This window comes from Zingiber officinale, chromosome 5A (assembly GCF_018446385.1).
Source record: "Zingiber officinale cultivar Zhangliang chromosome 5A, Zo_v1.1, whole genome shotgun sequence".
Taxonomy (NCBI): Eukaryota; Viridiplantae; Streptophyta; class Magnoliopsida; order Zingiberales; family Zingiberaceae; genus Zingiber; species Zingiber officinale.
In genome coordinates, this window is record NC_055994.1 from 30,084,928 (window position 1) to 30,106,057 (window position 21,130).

The 21,130-nt window shown below is 34.3% G+C and overlaps 1 protein-coding gene across 1 annotated transcript; it reads left to right on the forward strand.

Moving 5' to 3' along the window:
- Positions 1-7,832: 7,832 nt before the first annotated feature.
- On the forward strand, positions 7,833-10,391 carry LOC121979501 (general transcription factor IIF subunit 2-like). The gene is made up of 7 exons (XM_042531490.1): positions 7,833-7,973; positions 8,900-9,121; positions 9,306-9,411; positions 9,544-9,668; positions 9,788-9,865; positions 9,945-10,094; positions 10,275-10,391. Exons 1-7 carry the CDS (start codon positions 7,833-7,835, stop codon positions 10,389-10,391), a joined length of 939 nt encoding a protein of 312 aa, XP_042387424.1.
- The last annotated feature ends 10,739 nt before the right edge of the window (positions 10,392-21,130 follow it).

Below are 21,130 nucleotides of genomic sequence, written 5' to 3' on the forward strand. Positions count from 1 at the left end.
TTCAAGAGAGAAATAGCCTTAAAAATTTAGGAAGTCATTCCATCAATCTCACTATTCAAGGAGCTCGTAACTAAACCACTAAAAACAAAAGCCAAAAGTTTTAAGAAAAAGAGAAAATCTATTAAAGTTCTTTAGACTGATAAAAAATAGCACAATAAGGATAAGTGTTATTTCTATAGGAAAGAAGGACATTATTAGAAATAATGTCTTAAACACAAAACTTGGTTCAAAAAGAAAAGTATATTAAAAACTTATGTTTATTTCGAATGAAACTTAATTAATGTTCCTCATAATATTTGGTGGTTTGATTCTGATGCTACTATTCATGTGTCCAATATGATACAAGGATTCCTTACAATCCACACCACAAATCAAACTAAGAATTTCTATATATGAGAAATTGTATGAAGGCTCCAATTGAAAGCATAGAGACTTATCATTTGGTCTTAGATATTAAATATTATTTAGATCTATTAGAGACTCTTTATATACTTTCAATTTCTAGGAATCTTATTTCTCTTTCAAAACTTGATGTTTGTGATTTTGATTTTAATTTTGGAAAATGTTGTCTTAATTTATATAAGAATTCACAACTTAATGGTTTTGGAGTTTTTACTAATGATTTATATAAAATAAAATTTGATAGTAAATTTGTTGAATCCTTACTGTGCATCAAAATATTGGAACAAAGTATAATATGCTTAATGAAAGTTCTACTTTCTTATGACATAGCATTTGGATCACATATCCAAAGGAGGAATAGAAAGATGGATAAAGAATGAAATTCTACATAAGGTAGAGTGATCTTGATTTATGTGTGGATGTATTAAGGAAAAACAAATCAGACATAATAAGAAAGGAACCACAAGAATCACTCAACTTCTTAAAATAATGCACACTAATGTATGTGGATGTTTTGACTTCAAGTTATGGAAATGACTATTTACTTAAAGAAAAATCTCAAGTAGTAGATGCTTTTGAAATCTACATTAATGAGGTTGAAAGACAATTAGATTAAAAAAAGTAAAAATTATAAGGTCTAATAGAGGGGGTTAATACTATGGGAAGTATGATGAAACAGGATAATATCGAGATCCATTTACAAATATTCTTGAAAAAATATGACATATGTGCAAAATATATTATGCTTATACACATCGCAACAAAATGATGTGGCAGACAGACATACCGCACATTAATGGATATGGTCAGGAGTATGATGAGTAATTCATCATTACACAAATCATTGTGGATGTATGCTTTAAAAACAATAATGTACTTACTTAATAGGGTTACTAGTAAGATAGTTTCAAAAACTCCTGTTGAGTTGTGGACAAATAGGAAACCTAGCTTAAGACACCTGCATGTTTGGGGTTGTCCGACAAAAGTAAGAGTTTATAATCCACATGAAAAAAAGTTAGATTATCAAATAGTTAGTGACTACTTTATTAGCCACCGAAAGAAATATAAAGGGTATATATTTTATTATTCTAACCATAATCCAATAATAGTATAAATTGATAATGCAAAATTCCTTGAGAATGATGAAGTTAGTGGGTGTGACAAACAATAAAATGTGGACATAAAGGAAGTTAAGATAAATATTCCCTTATCTGTAAATATTCCTTTATCCAGTGTTGTTCCAGTTGTTGAATAGCATCATATCAACACTAAACAACATGACAAAACATCCCTTAAACTAATTTAAAAAGATCTGATGCAAATGAGTTACAAAAAAATAATATTGAGAAGATCTCATAGAATAAGAAAAACTACTATTTCAAATGATTATGAAATTTTTTTGCAAGATGGTGAACCTAACCCCTTAGAGACTGAAGCAAGACTTGAGCAAGGGGAGATTAATCTTAAATTAACTCAACTCCTTCAGAATCAAAAAATGAAACTTGGTTCACCATCTTTGCCTTCTCTCAGAAAATCCACAAGGCAAAGGCTATCTCCATCTAAATAGGTAGATTATCACAACCTTAAGGTTACATCTTATCTAATTGCTAATTATCATACTATTAATAATACTTCATTAAGTCACCAAGTACTCTTAAGTGACATTAACTAAGTACAAGAACCCAAGAACTTTAATGAGACTAATGAACATCCAAAATGGAAAAGGTAATACAAGAAGAGTTAGATGTATTTTTTTTAAAAAAATAAGACCTAGGAAATTACAACCCTACCCAAGGGCAAGAAAGAAGTAGGGTGTAAATGAATCTACAAAGTCAAGCACAAGAGCGACGATTCAATAGATCACTTTAAAATTAGGCTTGTTGCAAAAGGTACACCCAAACTTATGGTGTTGATTACACAAAAATATTTACTCCAATGGCTAAGATGAACACCATAAGTATCCTTTTATCATTCACCATTAACAAGAGATGACCAATGTACCAAATGGATGTCAAAAAATGTCTTTATTTAGGGGGAGCTAGAAGAAAAAAATATATATATGCAATTTCCTCGGCTCCATCAAAGAGATGAAGGAAAGGTTTGCCGACAAAGAGAGACTATCTATGGACTAAAATAATCTTCTAGAGCTTTGTATGCTAAATTAAGTTCTACCCTTATTAATATCAATTTTAAAAAATGCAATAGTATCTCTTCCCCCTTTATTAAAACTAATGGTAGGAAAATCACCATAGTTGCAAAAGGTGGAACCGTCACCTTAACGACCCCCTGGTCCGGCCCCACAGATATTCAAAGGGTGTAAATCACGGTTAAGCTGGGCAGGAAAACTACCATAGTACTTATATATATAGATGTCATAATTATTTGCGTCGAGACGAAGAATCGCAACCAAAATGATGGTCTGGAATGAACGACAAAAGAGGCGGCTATTTATATGAAGCATAAACTTAAAGCTTAGAAAATGATCGAAGACAGACGAGCGAATCATCTTAATTCATTAGGTTAAAATTATGCAACAAGTGTAGTTTCAAAATCAATCTTAAAAATTAGAGCAATAGAGTCAATTTATGATAGCAATTTACATAAATCATTGTTAAAAGTGTTTAATAGAAATATGTAAACTACTCCTAGAAGTTAAAACAATAAAAACATTTTAAAGTAGCGTTTTACACAAAACAACTATTAAAATTATCTGATATCAACCATTTCAAGATTATTTCTAATAAATATATTATTAAGAGTAGTTTTGCAAGTATATATATATACCTTATAACAATTTTGGACTTATCAAAATTTCTAGGAAAAGGATCGGAATGAAACATGTATGACATGAGGGTTAACCCATCAGGCATTGGGAGCAACCGGATGGAATATTAAATTAAGATGGGTTAGTCCTAAGTTTAAATTAATGGACCTATATCAAAAGAAAAGAAAACCTAAATCTCTTGGCTTTCTCTCTTAACCCTCACCCTCGACCCCTCTCTTCGGTGCCGCCATCTCTTCCTCTCACTGGATCAACGTCCACCTCTCCTCTTTTCCCCGCCGGCGCGTCTTCTGACTTGGACGAGAGCGCGATTGGTGGCACAACCTCTGCGGTCTAGGGCTATTGACGGGGGCTAGTGGTGTGGAGGGTTTGAATCATTCCGGAGCCGAAACCGCTTCTCCGAATCGCAAGGAAGGCAAGTGTAATCCATTCTGTAGGTGTAGATTTCGGGAGGTAGATGGGGAGTTGGATGCATAATGATTCCGAATGGTGTCCCTATTTCTTGATTGAGTTTCTGAGTTCGGTTTTATGCTCCGCGATTGGAGGTTCGTGATGGGTTTCCGATGTGGCTTTGCTTCGTTGTAGCGATTTTGATTCCATGGGATAGATTTGAGAAGTTTTGGAACCTGATTTGTCTTCTTTGCATTACTCCTACTGGATAGTTTGGTTTTGAATAGTTTTGATTGTGGGGGATTTGTTTCTTTATTGTGATTTTGCTCTTTGTGATGATGCTGGATTTCGGGACAGATTTGGGGAAATGGGGGAATTGATCCGTGGTGTTGTGTGTCCTGCTTCATGTTAAGCTAAATTTCTGGGATAGACTTAGTAGATTGTAACCTTTTCATTTATGGTTCTTGCTTTTTCGAGGCAGCTGTAAATTTCTGACAGATTTGGAGGTGGTGAAACAATTTCGTGGTGGTTCTTGATTTTCTGGGTTAACTTTGGATTTCAGAATAGATTTGAAGCGGTTAAATGGCTTTTCATTGTGCTTTGATCTCTTGTGTTGGCTGTGGTATTTCCAGACAGATTTGGAGCGTTTAGGATGGCTATTCATTGTGCTTTGATCTCTTGTGTTTGTTGTGGTATTCCCGGAGAGATTTGAAGCGGTTAAAGTGGCTTTTCATTGTGCTTTTATTTCTTGTGTTGGCAGTGGAATTTCCAGACAGATTCGAAGTGTTTAAAGATGGTTTTTCATTGTGCTTTTACGTCTTGTGGACTGTGAAAATTCAGGACAGATTCGAAGGAATAGGAATGGGTGTGGTTTAGGTAGATGTTTTCATTGTTCCCTTATGATACTTAGAGGTTTTCATTGTTCCCCTATGGTACTAAGATGCTTTCATTGATTCCTTATGATATTTAGATAGTATATGCATTGTTTGAAGTTTTGAGTTGGGTTCTTTATGAAAGACAGTATAGGAATGCATGTTTACTTGTAATGTATGATATGCATTGAGTCATGTTTGTTTGTTTTTCTGTATATTTATGATAATTGGATGATTAGGGGTATGTGTGGTAACAGTATGGTATGGGTGTCCCAGGATGAGCTTCGGAGAGGGCTCCTCCATACAGAAATGATAATGCAAAATATGCTGGCTTAAAGCATATGAATACAAGTCTCCTAAGAGGTACCGCTAGAGTTCGTGATCATGGATCAAACAAATATGCTCGAATGATGGTTACCACAAATTTTTCCTATGTATATGCTTATTAGGTTATACCGGTGGTTTCTGTCATGTGTAAATAAGATCATGCTCCATGTTCTATAGCTTTACTTTTGCCAAGTTAATCTTGAGTTTTCTTTTAAAATGTGAGAAAATTTCCTAATCCATGCTTCATACTTTTTACTCTACTTTGCTATTTATGTTGTATACTGGCTAGTGGATTATACTGGTTGCGTCTGGGGACACCATATCATGGGTGCAGGTGAGGAGGATGCCACACTGTCCAGAGGTCCCTATCTTTTTCCTGTGATTTTGTTATGTTGCTATAAGTTGGGGTTTGTTTGTTTGCTTGCATTTGGTGGGTGGTCATATTGGTTCGTTGAGAAATGTACTTCCAATTTTGAGGTTTATATGTAATTCAAAGTTTCTTTTTCTCTCTTAAATTAAAAGTAACTGTGGTACCATAAGTTTTAGGCATGGGAATGGAGTAAGGGCTTTTTCAAGTTTACAGTAGCAGTTTATATAAATTGGCGTTAAAATTATGCAATAGGTGCAATTTAAAAACTAATTCTAAAACATTAGATTAATAGAAGTGATTTATAGTAGCACTTTATACAAAACAATCTTAAAAGTATTCAATAGAAATAATTTATTAACTGTTCTTAGAAGTTAGAGTAATAAAAAGATTAGTAGTATTGTTTCTAATGGTTGTATCATTAAGTGTGGTTTATAGTAGTGGTTTACCCAAATTGGTGCTAAAGATATTTAATAAGAGCTATTGTAAAACTATTCTAAAAATGTAATGAAGTAGAAACTATTTAGTTCAAAACATTTCTGTTATTAAATTTTTAAAAGCAGTATTAAAACCACTCCTAATAAATCACTCTTAATGCAAGTGTTTTTTTAGTGGCAAGACACCTTAACTAAGGATTAAGTTTTATCTTTGATAAATTAACGGATGGATTTTTCTTAATAGGTGGTTTATCTAAGAACGATGGGTTGATGAGTTGTTCACTGCGAGTGCTTTCGGATTTATTCCGTTGGCAAGTGGAAAATTTTCGTGGGACCGGGTTAGTCAATTTCAAAATTAGTCGGTATAAATTGAATATTTAGTGTCAATTAAAAAAATAAATAATAATAATAATAATAATAATAATACCTTGTGTTGTTTTTTTAACCTTGTAGAGCCTTGGGGCTTGATGTAATGGTAAGCGGATGGATAAGTTTATCAATCAATGAAAGTTTGATTTCTACGTAGTATAAATAAATGTCTATAATGATATTAGTTGTCCTTGTGGCCCATCCATAATTCCTAAATTTGACCAGTGATTGGTGGTAAACTTATGTGACATCGTCACCTTCAAATGAATATGGGGTAGACATACCTAAACACTGAAACTTCTTCCACTTGTGTGACCTTGTAGAATAATCAAGTATCATTTGCGGCCTTCAAGGATTTGGATGCCACATTGAAAGTTTCAAGGTTTTATAGTTGATATATAATATATCACAAATATTGATGTTGTGAATATATACATGGGGAGAGACTCCCTCTCATGCGTGGACTCCAGGGTGCAAATCCTAACTCAAATTGTATTTAATTAAGTTGATTCATGTGCGAGCATGACTTACGCGTGCCAAATACTAAATCAATCGGGGGTAAAATTTATATAAACGAATGAATTAATATTTTACCATCTGGATCATCCTTTTGTATTAATATGTGATTAATGTACAAGCTGTAATTGCTGATTGAATTAGTCATCAATTGATGATTGAGCGTCTAGGGTCAATGAATGACCATTGAATGCATTATAGGTATGAAGCTCTTATATAAAGAGTCTATGCCTTCGGGGTTATAGTGCCGTGGTAGGATATCTAAATTATTACTTAGGCATCTGTAGTTCGATCTCTAATTATGACATATTTGTAGAAATTTTTTCTCCAAATCTAGGGCGCAACCAAATGATCCTGGGCTTCTAGGTTGGCCACTGCATGCACTTTCCGATTTACTCTGATGATCGTTAAAAAATTTTTGTGGGGTTGAGTCGGTCACTCTCAGGGATAATCAATGAGACTAACTGGGATTATCATTTTCTTATATAAAGTGCCCATGACCTGAGCAAGAGGAAAAACAATAGCAAGGAAATTCTTCTACGTTTGTCCACCAAATTATTCACTATTGTGCATTTCGTTTGATAGAATCTTCATGATAGAATTGGGTATACACTTTGTTTATCATGAACAATCAGTGATTGGTTGTTAATTTGGTCTTCTCATTGTATCATAGAAAATAGATGTTCCTCGTAATCTCGAAGTACTGTTGGATGGGGACAAATTTATTTTAAGAAAATTGCATCAAATAGGCCTTGACATTCTACTTTCCTAAGCAATCAACAACTTCCCGACTTGGCACTTGACATTATCTTCCCGACTCGAGAGTGCAGTTGACTTGGGAATTCAGGTCACTCGACGGGAATACTCAAGTCGATTTCCACTTGGGAGCATTCGACGTTTAATCAAAGTACTTGGTTGACTTGGTTGTTGCTGGACTCCACTAACTTGGCATTCAGCTGACTTGTCAACTCAACAATCGGCTAACTTAGTCGACACTCGATTGACTCATCACTTAGCATATAAGGCAATCTAGCCTTCTTAGTAGCTATTTCAATCTAGTAATTTCTCTTCTATCTTCAATAAAGATTGTCAAGTCTGACTCATAGAGGTTTTTCATCAATCATTTAAATAAATCGAAAAAAATATAAATGAAGATTAGTCCTGGCAATCAATATTTTCAGATCCGTTTGAATTTCAAATTCTGAATGTCTAATTTATCATCGGATGATTTAACCATAGTACCACCATGCTCTGTGGCAAAAAAAAAAAAAATAAAAAAAATAAAAAATAAAAAATAAAAACAAAAGTGATCCAACTCGATAATGTTGTTTGCTGTCTCAAGTGCGACGCCGCGCGAGCCGAGGTGGCCGATGGCGGGAGCCGCAGAGGAGGTGCCTGCTCATCAGCTCCATAGTCCGGCTTTTGACTCGGTCTGGAGCGAGGCTGTGGAGGACTGCATCGACTTCTTCCAGCGCTCGGCAACGACCAGCACCGGCCGAAGCATCAGCGTTGTCTGCGAGGAAGCTGCCTTGCAAAAATATTAATATTTGATTTTGAGTTGGAAAAATATATATAATCGTAGAATTTATGATTATGACTATAGCTTAGTTCGAATGAAATTTGAGTTCGACAGATTCAGAATCGAATTATAATATGAAATAATTTAAATTTGTGTTATTTAAATTTTAATTTGAATATATTAATATAAAATTATGAAAAATAAATAGAGTTCGGTTCCAATAAATTTTGCTTATCCGTGAATAATTAAATAAAATATTATAAATTTAAATTCGACTAAAAAATTTATAATACGAATTAAATAATTTTGGAATCGACTCGCAGACAAAACTCCAGTCATCAGCACCCTTAGATGTCACGTGAGAAGCTCTCCGATGAAATCTGGATCGTTGAACTTACCAAACAGTCCGATGAGTAAAATAAAAATCATAGGAAAAAAATATATCATTCCAAATTCAACGAAGGACCTTTTTTCCATAAATAAATAAATTATATTTTTAAAATGAAATTTCCAACTACGGAACGCTCAAACATGTAAAACATAATAAAACGGTTAATAATGTTTAAAAAGGAAAATAATATCCTTATGTTGGTTTAAATCATATTGTTTGTTTATGCTATAAAAGCATAAATTAATATGTTAAGATAATATTTTAATTCCATATCAATTTTTTTAATATAAATGTGATATATTTTTTATTCTATAAAAGCATAGATTTTAATATGTTGAGATAATATTAATTGCAGTTGATATGATTTTCGGATAGGCCCATTCATATTCTGTATTCCTTTTAGAATTTGTTACCAAATTTATCATAATTTTTCTAACTTACTAATCTGTTTAATTTTCCCCTGACGTTTATGCTATAAATTAATACAATGAGATACAATTTCATCTTTGTTATCTTTTTCATTGAAGCAAGTTCCTATCAATTGGGGTGACAGATCCATGGAGGATGGCAGAATTTTTCTAGATACAACTAGAGCAGAACTACCGGTGTGGCTATTGAAGTGCCCGCCGGCCTTGTCGAGGGCGTTTCAATCGGTCGCCTCCAATTCCTCCGCCGCAACTAGTCCGGTCGTCGCCAAGATCATCCATACTGTTGATCTCCTCCACCTTGACGATCCCTCCTCCGAACAAGTAAATATAATTTTCTCTTTATGTATCCCTTCTTTTTATTTTTATTTTTATTTTTCATCTTGGTGCAATTGCTCAGCTCACCGTTTGAAATTAGGATTCGGAATTAGTTTATCAAAGAAATTTGAAATTAATTAACATAGTTTCGAGTTGTTTAATTAATAACATTATGTTTTTTGATTTGCAGTTTACATTGGAAATGATTCAAACGGATCCTAATACACCCAGGAGTTACAAGCTGAACATGTCCAAAGATTTTGCACCAATGTGTGTTTTTTCCAAATCTAACCAAGGTAAGCATTTACTTTCGAACAAGCCTTAAATCGTAAATCCTAAACTCATAATATTTATTATTGTCCCATATAAAATCATCGCTTGCTTTTCAATGGGGTTAAGTCTGATCGCAAAAGTAATTGCTAATGTAGGAAAGATCTCGGTGGAGGGGAAGGTAGAGTGTAAATTTGACATGGAACCTCAAAATTTAATGGCTTATAGTAATTTATGTCGCGACAGAACGAACAAGGCTGCGGCCGAGACTAGAAAAGTCAAGGTCGATACATTTTATTTTATTTTTTACTCTGTCGACTCATTCTATTATTCCTTTATTTTAGCTTGAAAAGCTAAACCCTTGTTTGTTTGTTTGTTCTTTTTTTCCTTACACAATTTTAGACTTTCGAGAATGATCATGGCATGTTCATGAGGCCAATGCCCGGCATAGTTGTTGGCCAACTTCCATCTAGTTCGAAGGTAGCATTTTCTTATTCCTTTATTGCACTGCAATTGTTAGTTCCTCTAATTTTTATCTTCAAAACTATTGTTTTGACAGGAGAAGAGAAAACTAACCCAGTCTAAGCGGCCGAATGCCAAACGGGTACGAAAGGACAAAGGAGAAATGTTGAACATTCTCTTTAAACTCTTCGAAAGGCAACCCAATTGGGGGCTGAAGCAACTGGTCCTAGAGACTGACCAACCTCAGGTACGAACTACTACTTCAAAATGTCTAGACCTACAGATGAATCGATATATAGCTAATGTCTATCGTTTGCCTTATACCTCGCTCAAAGATATTTAGTATGTTAACTAGATAGCCTGAATTTTGCTGTTCTCAGTGATCTGTTTTTCTCAGGTTTAATTATTTTTATTTTACTTTGAGCAGCAATTTCTGAAAGAGTTGTTGAGCGAGATTTGTGTGTACAACAAGAGAGGACCAAAGCAAGGAACCCATGAGCTCAAAGACGAATACAAGAATTTTGGGAGGAATCAACAAAAATGAATGCCCCAGGTAAAAGTTCTGTTCTTCGTGTTCTTTGCGCTTGATGGATTCCCTCTCGTGTCGAGGTTCACCCCAATTTGGTCGGTGTGCAGCTCTCTCCCCTGTCATCACAGACACAGAGTGCAGCTGGTATATTGTGTTTGCTCTAGAAGATCAATAAGACCATTGAACAAAAGTGGAACGTCTAAGCATCATCATTCTTTTGATGGTGGTGGTTGTATCTCTTGGCATTAGTCCATGTGTGAAAATGAATTGTACATTTTGATAGAGAAATTTAAGATTCCTTCCTTCCATCATACCAAAACTTTAGCACTATAGCCCTTAGAATTATGGTGTGATGGTAAACACTAAAGTATATTTGAGTAGTTTTGTAATATTGGACCATCTGATATTTGCGCAAGGAAATAACTGTAATAATTTTTTTTTCATCGATAAAATATATTAATTGGACAAAAAAAATTAAAGACAATTTCAGTTAACATTTTAGAGAATCTGATTTACTCTAGTAAATATGGTAAACATGGAGACTATTTGGGTTCTTCCATCTACTACAGAGTATATCGAAAAAAAAAATGATAAGATAAATATTTAAAAAATATCAAATAATTCTTTAATAGAGTTTCTGATCAAAATACATTTGGATGCTATTTTTTAAAGAAATATCAAACTATTTTTTTAATCAATTTATCAGTTATTTCTATAAAATATTAGTTGATAAATTTTCAAAAACTATTTAAATAACTGATAAAAAATAAATTTTAAACATAGTGAATTATCAAAAATGACAAAAGATATGTCATGTTATATTAAAGCAAACATCAAATAGTTAACAAAAGGCTGCTACAATGAAATAAAAGATCTAAATAGGGTACATACTGAAAATTATTTAATCATCTTCTCTTTCAAGAATGTGAGTCAGCTCAAATTGTTGAAGTGATCTATTGGGCTGATGTCGCATGAGGAGCTGCTACAATATATCTTGTATCTTGACTTTTCGTTGGACTTGTGTCCTTGCACCATCTTTATTTCATATTTCAATTGACATATCTATACCTCTTGTGTAATAATTTCCTCTTTTATAAGATCCATCTTTACTTGTGTACTAAATGATGGAGGAAAATCAGATGTCAAAATTTTCTATGTCTTTTAGTGATGATTTAGGTCTCAATCCTAATTCACAAATATAATAGACTTGCTATTAGTTATATGCCCGTGATTTTCAAATGTTAAATTTTTAAAATCATCGGAGGTGATGGGGAAATACCATCTTCTATTGTTCTCGCCAAAAGTGAGGTTCTTTTGCATGACAAAAGACGATTTGCATCTCACCCAGCACCCTCGTCAATCCGTCCATAGGCTAACATGAAGGAGCTAAATTACAAGTGACTACTAATTATTAGTACAAGTAGCAAGGTATGGGGAAAGACATGCTCGAACATGCCGAGTTTTGATCCTAAGACCTCATGTGATAATACCCTATGTCTTAACTACCGCACCACCTCAAAAGGAAAAAAAAAAATTTATGGTGGCAAAAGGCGAAAACACTAGCCCCTAGTGCCCCGCCAACCCGTCTCAAGGCCAACATAGAGAAGGTAAATCACTAGTGGCTACTAATCTTTGGAATAATGACTAGCATATAAGGGAGACATTTATCTCGGCTATGCTAAGTTTTGAACCCCAGATCTCATGGTGGCAATACCTCATGCGCGAGTCACTAGACCGTCCCAAGGGGCCTAAAAATAAGGTTTTCATGGTGACAAAAGGAGAATACGCTCGCCTCCAATGCCCCCGCTAACCCGTCTCAGGGTCAATACGGAGAAGGTAAATCACGGACGACTACTAGCATTTGGAATAGTAACTAACACATAAAAGAGGCATTTACCTCGATTTTACCAAGATTCAAATCCCAGACCTCATGATGGTAACACCTCATGTGCTAGCTAGTAGACTGTCCCGAGGAGAAAAAATAAAAGATTTTCATGGTGGCAAAAGGTGAATACGCTCGCCCCCAGCGCCCCTGTCAACCCGTCCCATGGCCAACACGGAGGAGGTAAATCACGGACGACTACTAGCCTTTGGAATAGTGACTAGCACATAAGAGAGGCATTTACCTTGGTTTTGTCGAGATTCGAACCCCAGATCTCATGGTGGCAACATCTCATGCGCTAGCCACTAGACCCATCCGAGAGGATCAAAATAAAAAAAAAATAAAAAACAATAAAATAAATAATAATAATATAAAAGATTTTCATTATGGCAAAAAGACTAATACGCTTGCTCTCAGCACCCTTGCAAACCCGTCCCAAGGCCAACACGGAGGAGGTAAATCACGGGCGGCTACTAGCCTTTGGAATAGTGACTAGCACATAAGGAAGGTATTTACCTCGATTTTACCTTGATTCGAACCCCAAACTTCATTATGATAACACCTCATGCGCTAACCACTATATTTATCCAAGGGGACAATATAAAAGATTTTCATATCATTATAGAGAGTGATTATCGCTCCACCATCAGCATCATTTATATCATTATCATTTTCAATATTAATTCTTACATCTAGATTCTATATCAAATAAGTTTGATAAATCCATGCAAATGAATACGACTCTTAACCATTTCAAGATATTCAAACTTTAAATTTCGACATAAAATACAAGGACATCTAATTAATGATCCCTCCTTCATGTGATAAGCTGGAAAATTTAAAATTTCTTTAACTCCATTCTTATACCTTTAACTAATTCTATTTCGCTCCATTATCCAACTTTTATCCATTCCTCAAAACCTGATTATGTGATACATACAATTCATATCAATCTAACAAGTTATTACATTAATCAATCAAGCAAGCAAATTTTTACATTACAACCAATAAATTTTTACATCGCTAACCAATCATTTGATCTTAATCACTTAATCATATGTAATCTGATGTTATTAATTATGATACATCCTAAAATTAATTCAAAGTTAATATACATTTTCTATATATTATATTGTAGGTCTCATGTTGTTTGGTAAAGAAAAGAAAAATTAGTTCAGATGTATTGGTAAAGAATGACTTTGTAATTTTGTAGTGAATTCCAAGAATAGATGTCACCATTCACAGTAAAAAATCATCAAGTTATTTGTGTTAGATTTAATATGACTTAAGGTGAGCTTCCATATAATTTAAGACTTACAATACCGAAACTTATTAAGTGATCTAACTTAAGATTATTGAATATCAGGTTATTGGATATGGACTTCATATGTGTAAAACTCATTATCCATATCCATTATCATATATGAGCTGATAATGACTGTCCACTATATATAGGGGTTGTCTTTAAAAATTTAGAGATTTTGACCTAACTTCTTGTTCCTCATGATAAAAAGTTTTATGGTACTTAGTGGATTTTACTTATAACAATTAGCTAGACTGAAATGTGAGTGTAGCGGAAGCACCATGGGCTCATAACTCATAGTGTAGTGATTATTTGCAAAGTCATTTCAAAGAAAAAAATTTCTAACCAAATATTTCAAAGTAATTTTAAAGAAAAAAATTTCTAAGAAAGATTTTCAAATTAATTTCAACGAGATAATTTTTTAAGAAAGATTTTTAAAGAATAATTTTCTAAGAAAGATTTTTAAAGTAATTTTAAAGAAGAAATTCTAAGAAAAATGCTTTCAAAAGTTTTTAGGTAAATATTTCAAAAAAACTTTAATAAATATTTTTAAAATTTTCAAGTTAGAAATATTTTTAAAATAATTTTAGAATATGTTGTTCAAAGTAAAATAATTTTTAAAACAAAGTGAAAATATTTTTCAAAGTATTTGATTTTTTTTTCTCTTTAAGTTAACACTTCTCCTTAATTTAACACTTCCCCTTAATTTATATTAGGGTTTGGGTATGTTAAATTTCAAGGTCTTATGCTAGAATTTTTTGATTATCTTTGATAGTTATAAGAAGTTCTACCTAAGTGTTTAGGAGAATTAGTGTAGGTAACACTTATGTTTAGCAAATATATTATTTACATAAGTATGTTCTGTTGGACCCCATGGTGGTTTTGATATGATCAACCAAGTTAGGTTAGGTCCTGTTTGATTTGATCCCTATGTCTAAGTGTGCGGGAGCTTAGGAGCACAGGAAGTCGAGCGGAAGACACAGCTAGCGAGAAGGATGACACGGGAAGGAAACCAACGGGCTCGGTGCATCCGAGGGACGAAAGGATTGCGGAAGAGTACACCGGTGGACGAGAAGAACGTACACGACGTTCGAGGGACAAGAAGCTGGAGTGGAAGCTTGCTCGAGAAGAAGGCCAGAAATTGGGTTCGAGTGAGTCTTATTTCGGTTGGCCGCAATCACCCAAGCGAACGGAGCAGCAGAAGATCCAAAGGAAAGATGGAGCTATTTATACGCTACAGGTGGAGGGCGTCCTCCATGAGGTATATGAGGCGTCCTCCATGATGTATAGGAGGCACCCTCCATAAGGTATGGGAGGCGCCCTCCATAAGGTATGGGAGACACCCTCCATGCTTATGGAGGGTGCCCTCGACCCAGTCTTTGTAGCTGTTTGGCAGTGGATAAAGTTTTATCCGCTGCTTCACTGCAGGCACCCTCCAAGCCCCTTGGAGGCGCCCTCAAACAGTAGATAAGATTTTCCTAGGGCTATAAAAGGACCCCTGGACCTAGGAAAGATGCAATAACTTTAGAGCAACTACTGTAATCATTTCTTAGAGATTTTCTGAGCTTTTCAAAGAGTGTAAGAGACTTCTCCGTCTACAGAGAAGGAGATTTTTCTAATAGAGCTTTGCAACAACCTTTGATTCACAACCACCTAGGTTGTAACCAAGTCAAATCCGTTTGTCTCTTTTCCTTATAATTAGTTGTTCATTTCAATTTATTTTAATTGTGATATTGTTACTAATATTGGTTGGAAAGAACGGAAAGATTTTATTTTTGTTTTCAGACGCTATGCCCTCTCACCGGCCCTGCTATTGCGCCAACAAGTGGTATTAGAGCCTAGCCACCTTAGAAGGACTAACCGTCGACTGAAGCATCAAGATCAAGATGATGGCCGGTACAAATATTCATCCACCGAAGTTCGAGGGAGACTTCGCACAATGGAAACGCCGGATGGAGGTATTCTTTAAAATAAATTTCAAAATTCTTTTAATAATGAAATATGATTTTACAGTTCCAAAAGGCAAAGAAGAATATCAGTGGACGAAGAAGGAGCAAGCCGACTTCGTGGCGAACGGTAAAGTAGAATTCCATCTGCTCAACGTTCTTCCGCCTCAAGAGGTCAATCGAATCGGCAGCTACGACTCAGCAAAATAACTTTGGGAGAAGTTCCTGGAACTGTACGAAGGAACTTCCGAAACGAAGCTTGCGAGACAGGACGTGCTCCAGAATCAATTGTCAAACCTCCAGATGGAAGAATGAGGGTCAGTAGGACAACTACACGGAAGAATCAAAGAGCTGATCACTGGACTGACAAACCTCAGAGAAACGGTAACGAATCGGGATGCACAAAGGTATGCGTTAAATGTGTTCCCAAGAACACTCGAATGGACAACTATAATAGACTCCTATTATATATCCAAAGATCTCGAGGTAAGTACTTTAGAAAGTCTTTTCTCTACTTTTGAATTACTCGAATTTTAGTGTGTAGGACAAAGAAAAGGACTGAGTTAGAACATTGCCCTGAAGGCAAGAACCAATGATTCAGACTCCGAAGAATCAATTGATGAAAACGAAGCAGTGCTAATGGTAAGAAAGTTCAATAAATTTATTAAGTCTAATAAATTCAAATCACAAACAAAGAAGGATTACCTAAATAAAAGAAAGCTCTGATGCTAAAACTGCAACAAAAGAGGACACATCAAAGATGACTACCCGAAACTGAAGAATAAAGGCAAAGAAAAGAATAAGAAGCCAGCTCGATCCAAACATAACCTCAAAGCAACGTGAGACGAGTCATCATCCTCTAAATATGAAATTGAAGCATACGTCGGACTAGTCCTAATGACAATCCATCAAGAAGAAGATGAGACCAGTTCAGAGATGAGCATAGATAAAGGGGGAGGAACATCGGAAGAAAGCAACGATGAAGGGGAAGCATCAGAAATTGAGATAAGTGAGGTATGTACTCTTTCTCCCAAACAGTCCTTTAAATTTATTAAAAGTCTTACTAAAGATCTAGTTAAACTAGAAAAGGAAAATGTTAAATTAAAATTGAATTTAGCTAAAATATATCCTCTACAATTGTATGATAATCTAAAATTAGAAAATAAAAAATTAGAAATAGAAATAAAAAAAATTGAAAAATAACCATGCATGCTTGAATAACTTTCAAAAATCAAAAATTAGAATTTATGGTAAATTAAATTGGTATATTAGACATCACTAAGGTCAACTTAGAAAAATTTTCAGAGAATATGTACCCCCAAAATTCTTAGTTAACCCAATATGAAGGTATTGGGATGTATACTATAAGCCTAGCTTTTGTATGAACATCTGTTTTTGAGATATTTTGAAATGAGAATCACTTTGGTAAAATGTCTGCATTTTATATTTATATATATATGTCTATGCAGTTGCCCATTTAATTTATATTGTAGATAACATGATGTGTGGTTCCACACAGAAGATCATGTTATCGGTTCCTTATAAATTATAAATAGTAGCTCACAACCAAGATGGATAGGGACAAACCATTGGAACGGTTGTAGTGTAATTTGGTATTAGTTTGTCTTGACTATATAATTACACTAGTACACTATGTGTGTATTGAGCATGACCATTTGAGGTTGTTCGATTTATACTGACTATATAAAAGAACAGAACCTCTATTATTATGGATGTGCGTACTCTTAATCCCGATATAATAACAAACACATATACTTAGTATTTATTTATTTAACTTATCAATGGGTGAAATTTATTCATTAAACCAAGAGACTCGATAAGTTAGGAGATAGTACCATTTATATGGTGTGTTGTTAATTATAAAGGGAAACTATGTCTTATTTATTTAGGTTGAGGATGTCCCCTTGAGGAGCTCATAAGGATTATCATGTAAACCCTGCAGATGGACTTAGTCTGACATGATAATAAAGTTGAGTGATACTACTCTTGGAGTCAGATGTTAATTAAATGAGTTGTCAGTAATTTATTTAATTAATGGACATACGATATCTTAAACATAGAGAGATTAACACACTCATGATAAGTATGAGCCCATATTGTAATATCGGATTGGTGCGGTAGTTTAATAATGACCCTTTAGTGGTATGAGTTATTATTGATGAACTTGATTTGAGTGTTTAGGTCGAACATAGGAAGCTCAAGTCCATCAAGAGGCCAAAATCAATTCCTCCTCTCGGCCCCTGTTGTAACCTCTATATATATAAAGCCTCAAATCTGTTAGAATGTATACTAAAAGTCTAGTTTTTTGTAAACATTTATTTGAAATAAGAATCACATTGGTCAAATATCTACATTTATGCTAAGTGTAGTTGTCCATTTAATCTATATTGTAGATAACATGGTGTGAGGAGATACACAGAAGTTCATGTTATCAGTTCCTTATAAATTATAAATAGTTAATCACAACCAAGATGGAATGTGACAAACTATTGGAGTGGTTGTAGTGTAATTAGGTATTAGTTTATCTTGACTAATAAATTACATTAGTACACTATGAGTGTATTGAGCAGGACCATTTGAGGTAGTATATTTTTATACTGACTATATAAAAGAATAATACCTCTGTTATTATAGAAGTGTGTACTCTTAATCATGATATAATAACAAGCACATATACTTAATATTTATTTCTTAAATTTATCAAAGGGTACGATTTAGCTCGTTAAATCAATAGGCCCGATAAGTTGGGAAATGATATTATTTATATGGTGTGTTGTTGATTATAGAATGAAATTGTGTCCTAGTAATTTAGGTTGATGATGTGCCTTTAATTAGCTCATAAGGATTGTCATGTAAACCCTGCAGGTGGACTTAGTCCGACATGATAATAAGGTTGAGTGGTACTACTCTTGGAGCTAGATATTAATTAAGTGAGTTGTCAGTAACTCATTTAATTAATGGACATTCAATATCTTAAACACAGGGAGACTAACACACTCATGATAAGAAGGAACCCATATTGTAATATGAGATTGGTGCGGTAGTGCAATAATAGTTCTTTAGTGGTATGAATTATTATTGATGAACTTGAGTTGTGTGTTCGGGGCGAACACGGGAAGCTCAAGCTCATCGGGAGACCAAAATCAATTCCTCCTCTAGGTCCCTATAGTAGCCTCTTATATAAAGCCTTATATCCACCCAAAGCCTACCTTCTTAAGGCTCAAGCTAGGGCCGACCAAGCCTTGCTTGGTGCCCAAGCAAGGGGCCGACCACACCATGAAGAGAAGGAAGTTTTATTTTGTAAAATCTTTCCTTTTATAGAGATCCATAAAAAGGATTTAAAAGGATGATTTTGATATAAAATTTTTCTTTTTTAGATCGACCATAAAAGGAAATAAAAGGGATTTTTTATTTTGTTAAAAACATTCCTTTTATGTTGGTTTTAAAAGAAAGTTTTAAATTTTAAAATATTTTCTTTTATAAATTTCTACAAAGGAATAAAAGAGAGATTTGAAATCTTTCCTTATTTGTAGTTATCTATAATGTGAAAGAAAGATTTTAATTTTTGATAAAATTTTCCTTTTGTAACCATGTTTTATTTTAAATCTTATCTTTTATAGATATCCATAAAAGGATTTAAAAGAGAGAGATTTTAATTTATAAAACATTCCTTTTATAACTATCTACAAAAGGGATTTTAAAAGAGAGATTTTAATTTTGTTTAAAATCTTTCCTTGCTTGGAGAATAAGCATGTGGCTGGCCATGTCATAGATAAGAAAGGAAGTTTTATTTTTTGTTACAAAACTTTCCTTATTTGCCAAGATAAAGGAATATAAAAGAGAGGGTAGAGATGCCTCACCTCATAAGAATATAATTCTATTCTCTCCTCTTTTCTCCTTGGTGTGGCCGGCCATCCCTCTCTATTATCTCCTTTGTTTGTTCTCCTAGGGCCGACCCTATCCTTAGCACTTCTTCCTTTTCATCTAGCTTAATGGCCGAAACATTGCTTAGAGAGGAAGAATCCTAGGGCCGGCGGCATACTTGGAGAAGGAGAAGAGAAGGAAGCTCTCTTATCTAGCATCCCTTGGAGGAAAGTTGGTGGTCGGATCTTGAAAGCTTTGGAAGAAGCTTGGGTGGACTACCTCTTGGAAGATCGTCGCCCACACGACGTTCAAGAGAAGGAAAGGAATATAATAGAAGATCAAGAGGTCTATAAGCTACGAAAGGTATAACTAGTTATTAATTTTCGCATCATAACTAGTGCATCCTTTATGTATAGATCTTGTAAAACCAAACACAAGATGTTAACGGTTTTAAATTATCGTTTTGTTATCGATTTTATGTTTTCAATTTCATGTTTCAATATCATGTTTTTATTGGGTCTCTATGATTAAACCTAGTTTACTGTGAGAAGTTTAAATTTTTGATTTCTTTGAAAGGCTTTGTCTAGACAGCGGTGGATGATTCCATACTCAAGAAGGCCTAGTGCCTCGTCACGTTTGACTTAGAAGCCGATCCTTGAAATAGATATTTGATCCACTTCTATAATATGTTTTAACTTAGGAAGATCACATCGGTTAGACTTGAAGTAAGAATGTTAAGTTTCGTTCCCAATTCAAGTTTAACTTCTAAAGGGAAAATTTGGATTAATAATGTTAAGCATCGTTTGCAATCCAAATTTAACTTTAGTAGAACACATGGGTATCTAGGATAGTTCTATGTTTGTATAAATTTTTGTACAAGGGAACTAGGACGATATTCAGAGTAGCAACCAACAATTGGTATCAGAGCTAGGTTTTAACCTCTGTGTGTTTGGTTTTTAGTTTAATTATGCACATGTCATACATATTTTAGGCAGGATAATAGTAGGATATGCAAATAAATTAACTCTGTGGTTGCAGGCTCCAACTATTATGACCTATTGTGATTGTGCGTGATTGGACCCTCGGACATGTCGAGGGCATTTTATGTGTGTGCATGATTGTATGTATTAAATACAGCAGGAGCTGTATTAGTTTTAGGATTTTACTTTTGTTCGATCTAGATTACATGTATATTCCTTTGTGGAATATAGGATCGATAAATATAAAATTCTATTTTTGTCGCGGATCGTATGCTTGCGAAGCGTGGTGCTATTTGAGGACCAGAGGCGCAGCGGAAATGTAACATCCATAGAATCCCTAGAAATTTTACAAGAATTTATGCATGATTAAATAGGTTTCATGTGGATTTTTCTTTAAAAAAATATATAATAAAAAGAACCAAAAAGAGGCATGACTAAGGATTGAACCTTGGACCTCTTAGTAAGTGGTTCCATGTTATAACCAGTAGCCCCAGCAGGGGTGTGCTGATATGAAAAGAGGAAAATTTTGGTTAAAGGTAAGGAAAGTGAAGACTCTCTTCACTAAAGAGGAGAAGTCCAAGTTTCCTTCCTCTTCTTACAATGAAAAGAGAGTTTTACTTCCTTCATTTAGGATGAGTAAAAGAAAAGGGAAGGAAAAGTTCATTTTTCCTTCTTCCTTTCATTTGAAATAAAAGGAGAAAAGGAAAGAGAAAATTTCATTTTCTTCTCTTCCCCCTCCCTCCTCCTCTCCACCGAAA

Excerpts from the sequence above, each read along its gene's own strand:
- LOC121979501 (XM_042531490.1), top strand. The coding sequence starts at position 7,833 with ATGGCGGGAGCCGCAGAGGAGGTGCCTGCTCATCAGCTCCATAGTCCG. Across the intron at positions 9,866-9,944 it reads AACTTCCATCTAGTTCGAAG|GAGAAGAGAAAACTAACCCA; the intron begins GTAGCATTTTCT and ends TTGTTTTGACAG. Across the intron at positions 10,095-10,274 it reads TAGAGACTGACCAACCTCAG|CAATTTCTGAAAGAGTTGTT; the intron begins GTACGAACTACT and ends TACTTTGAGCAG.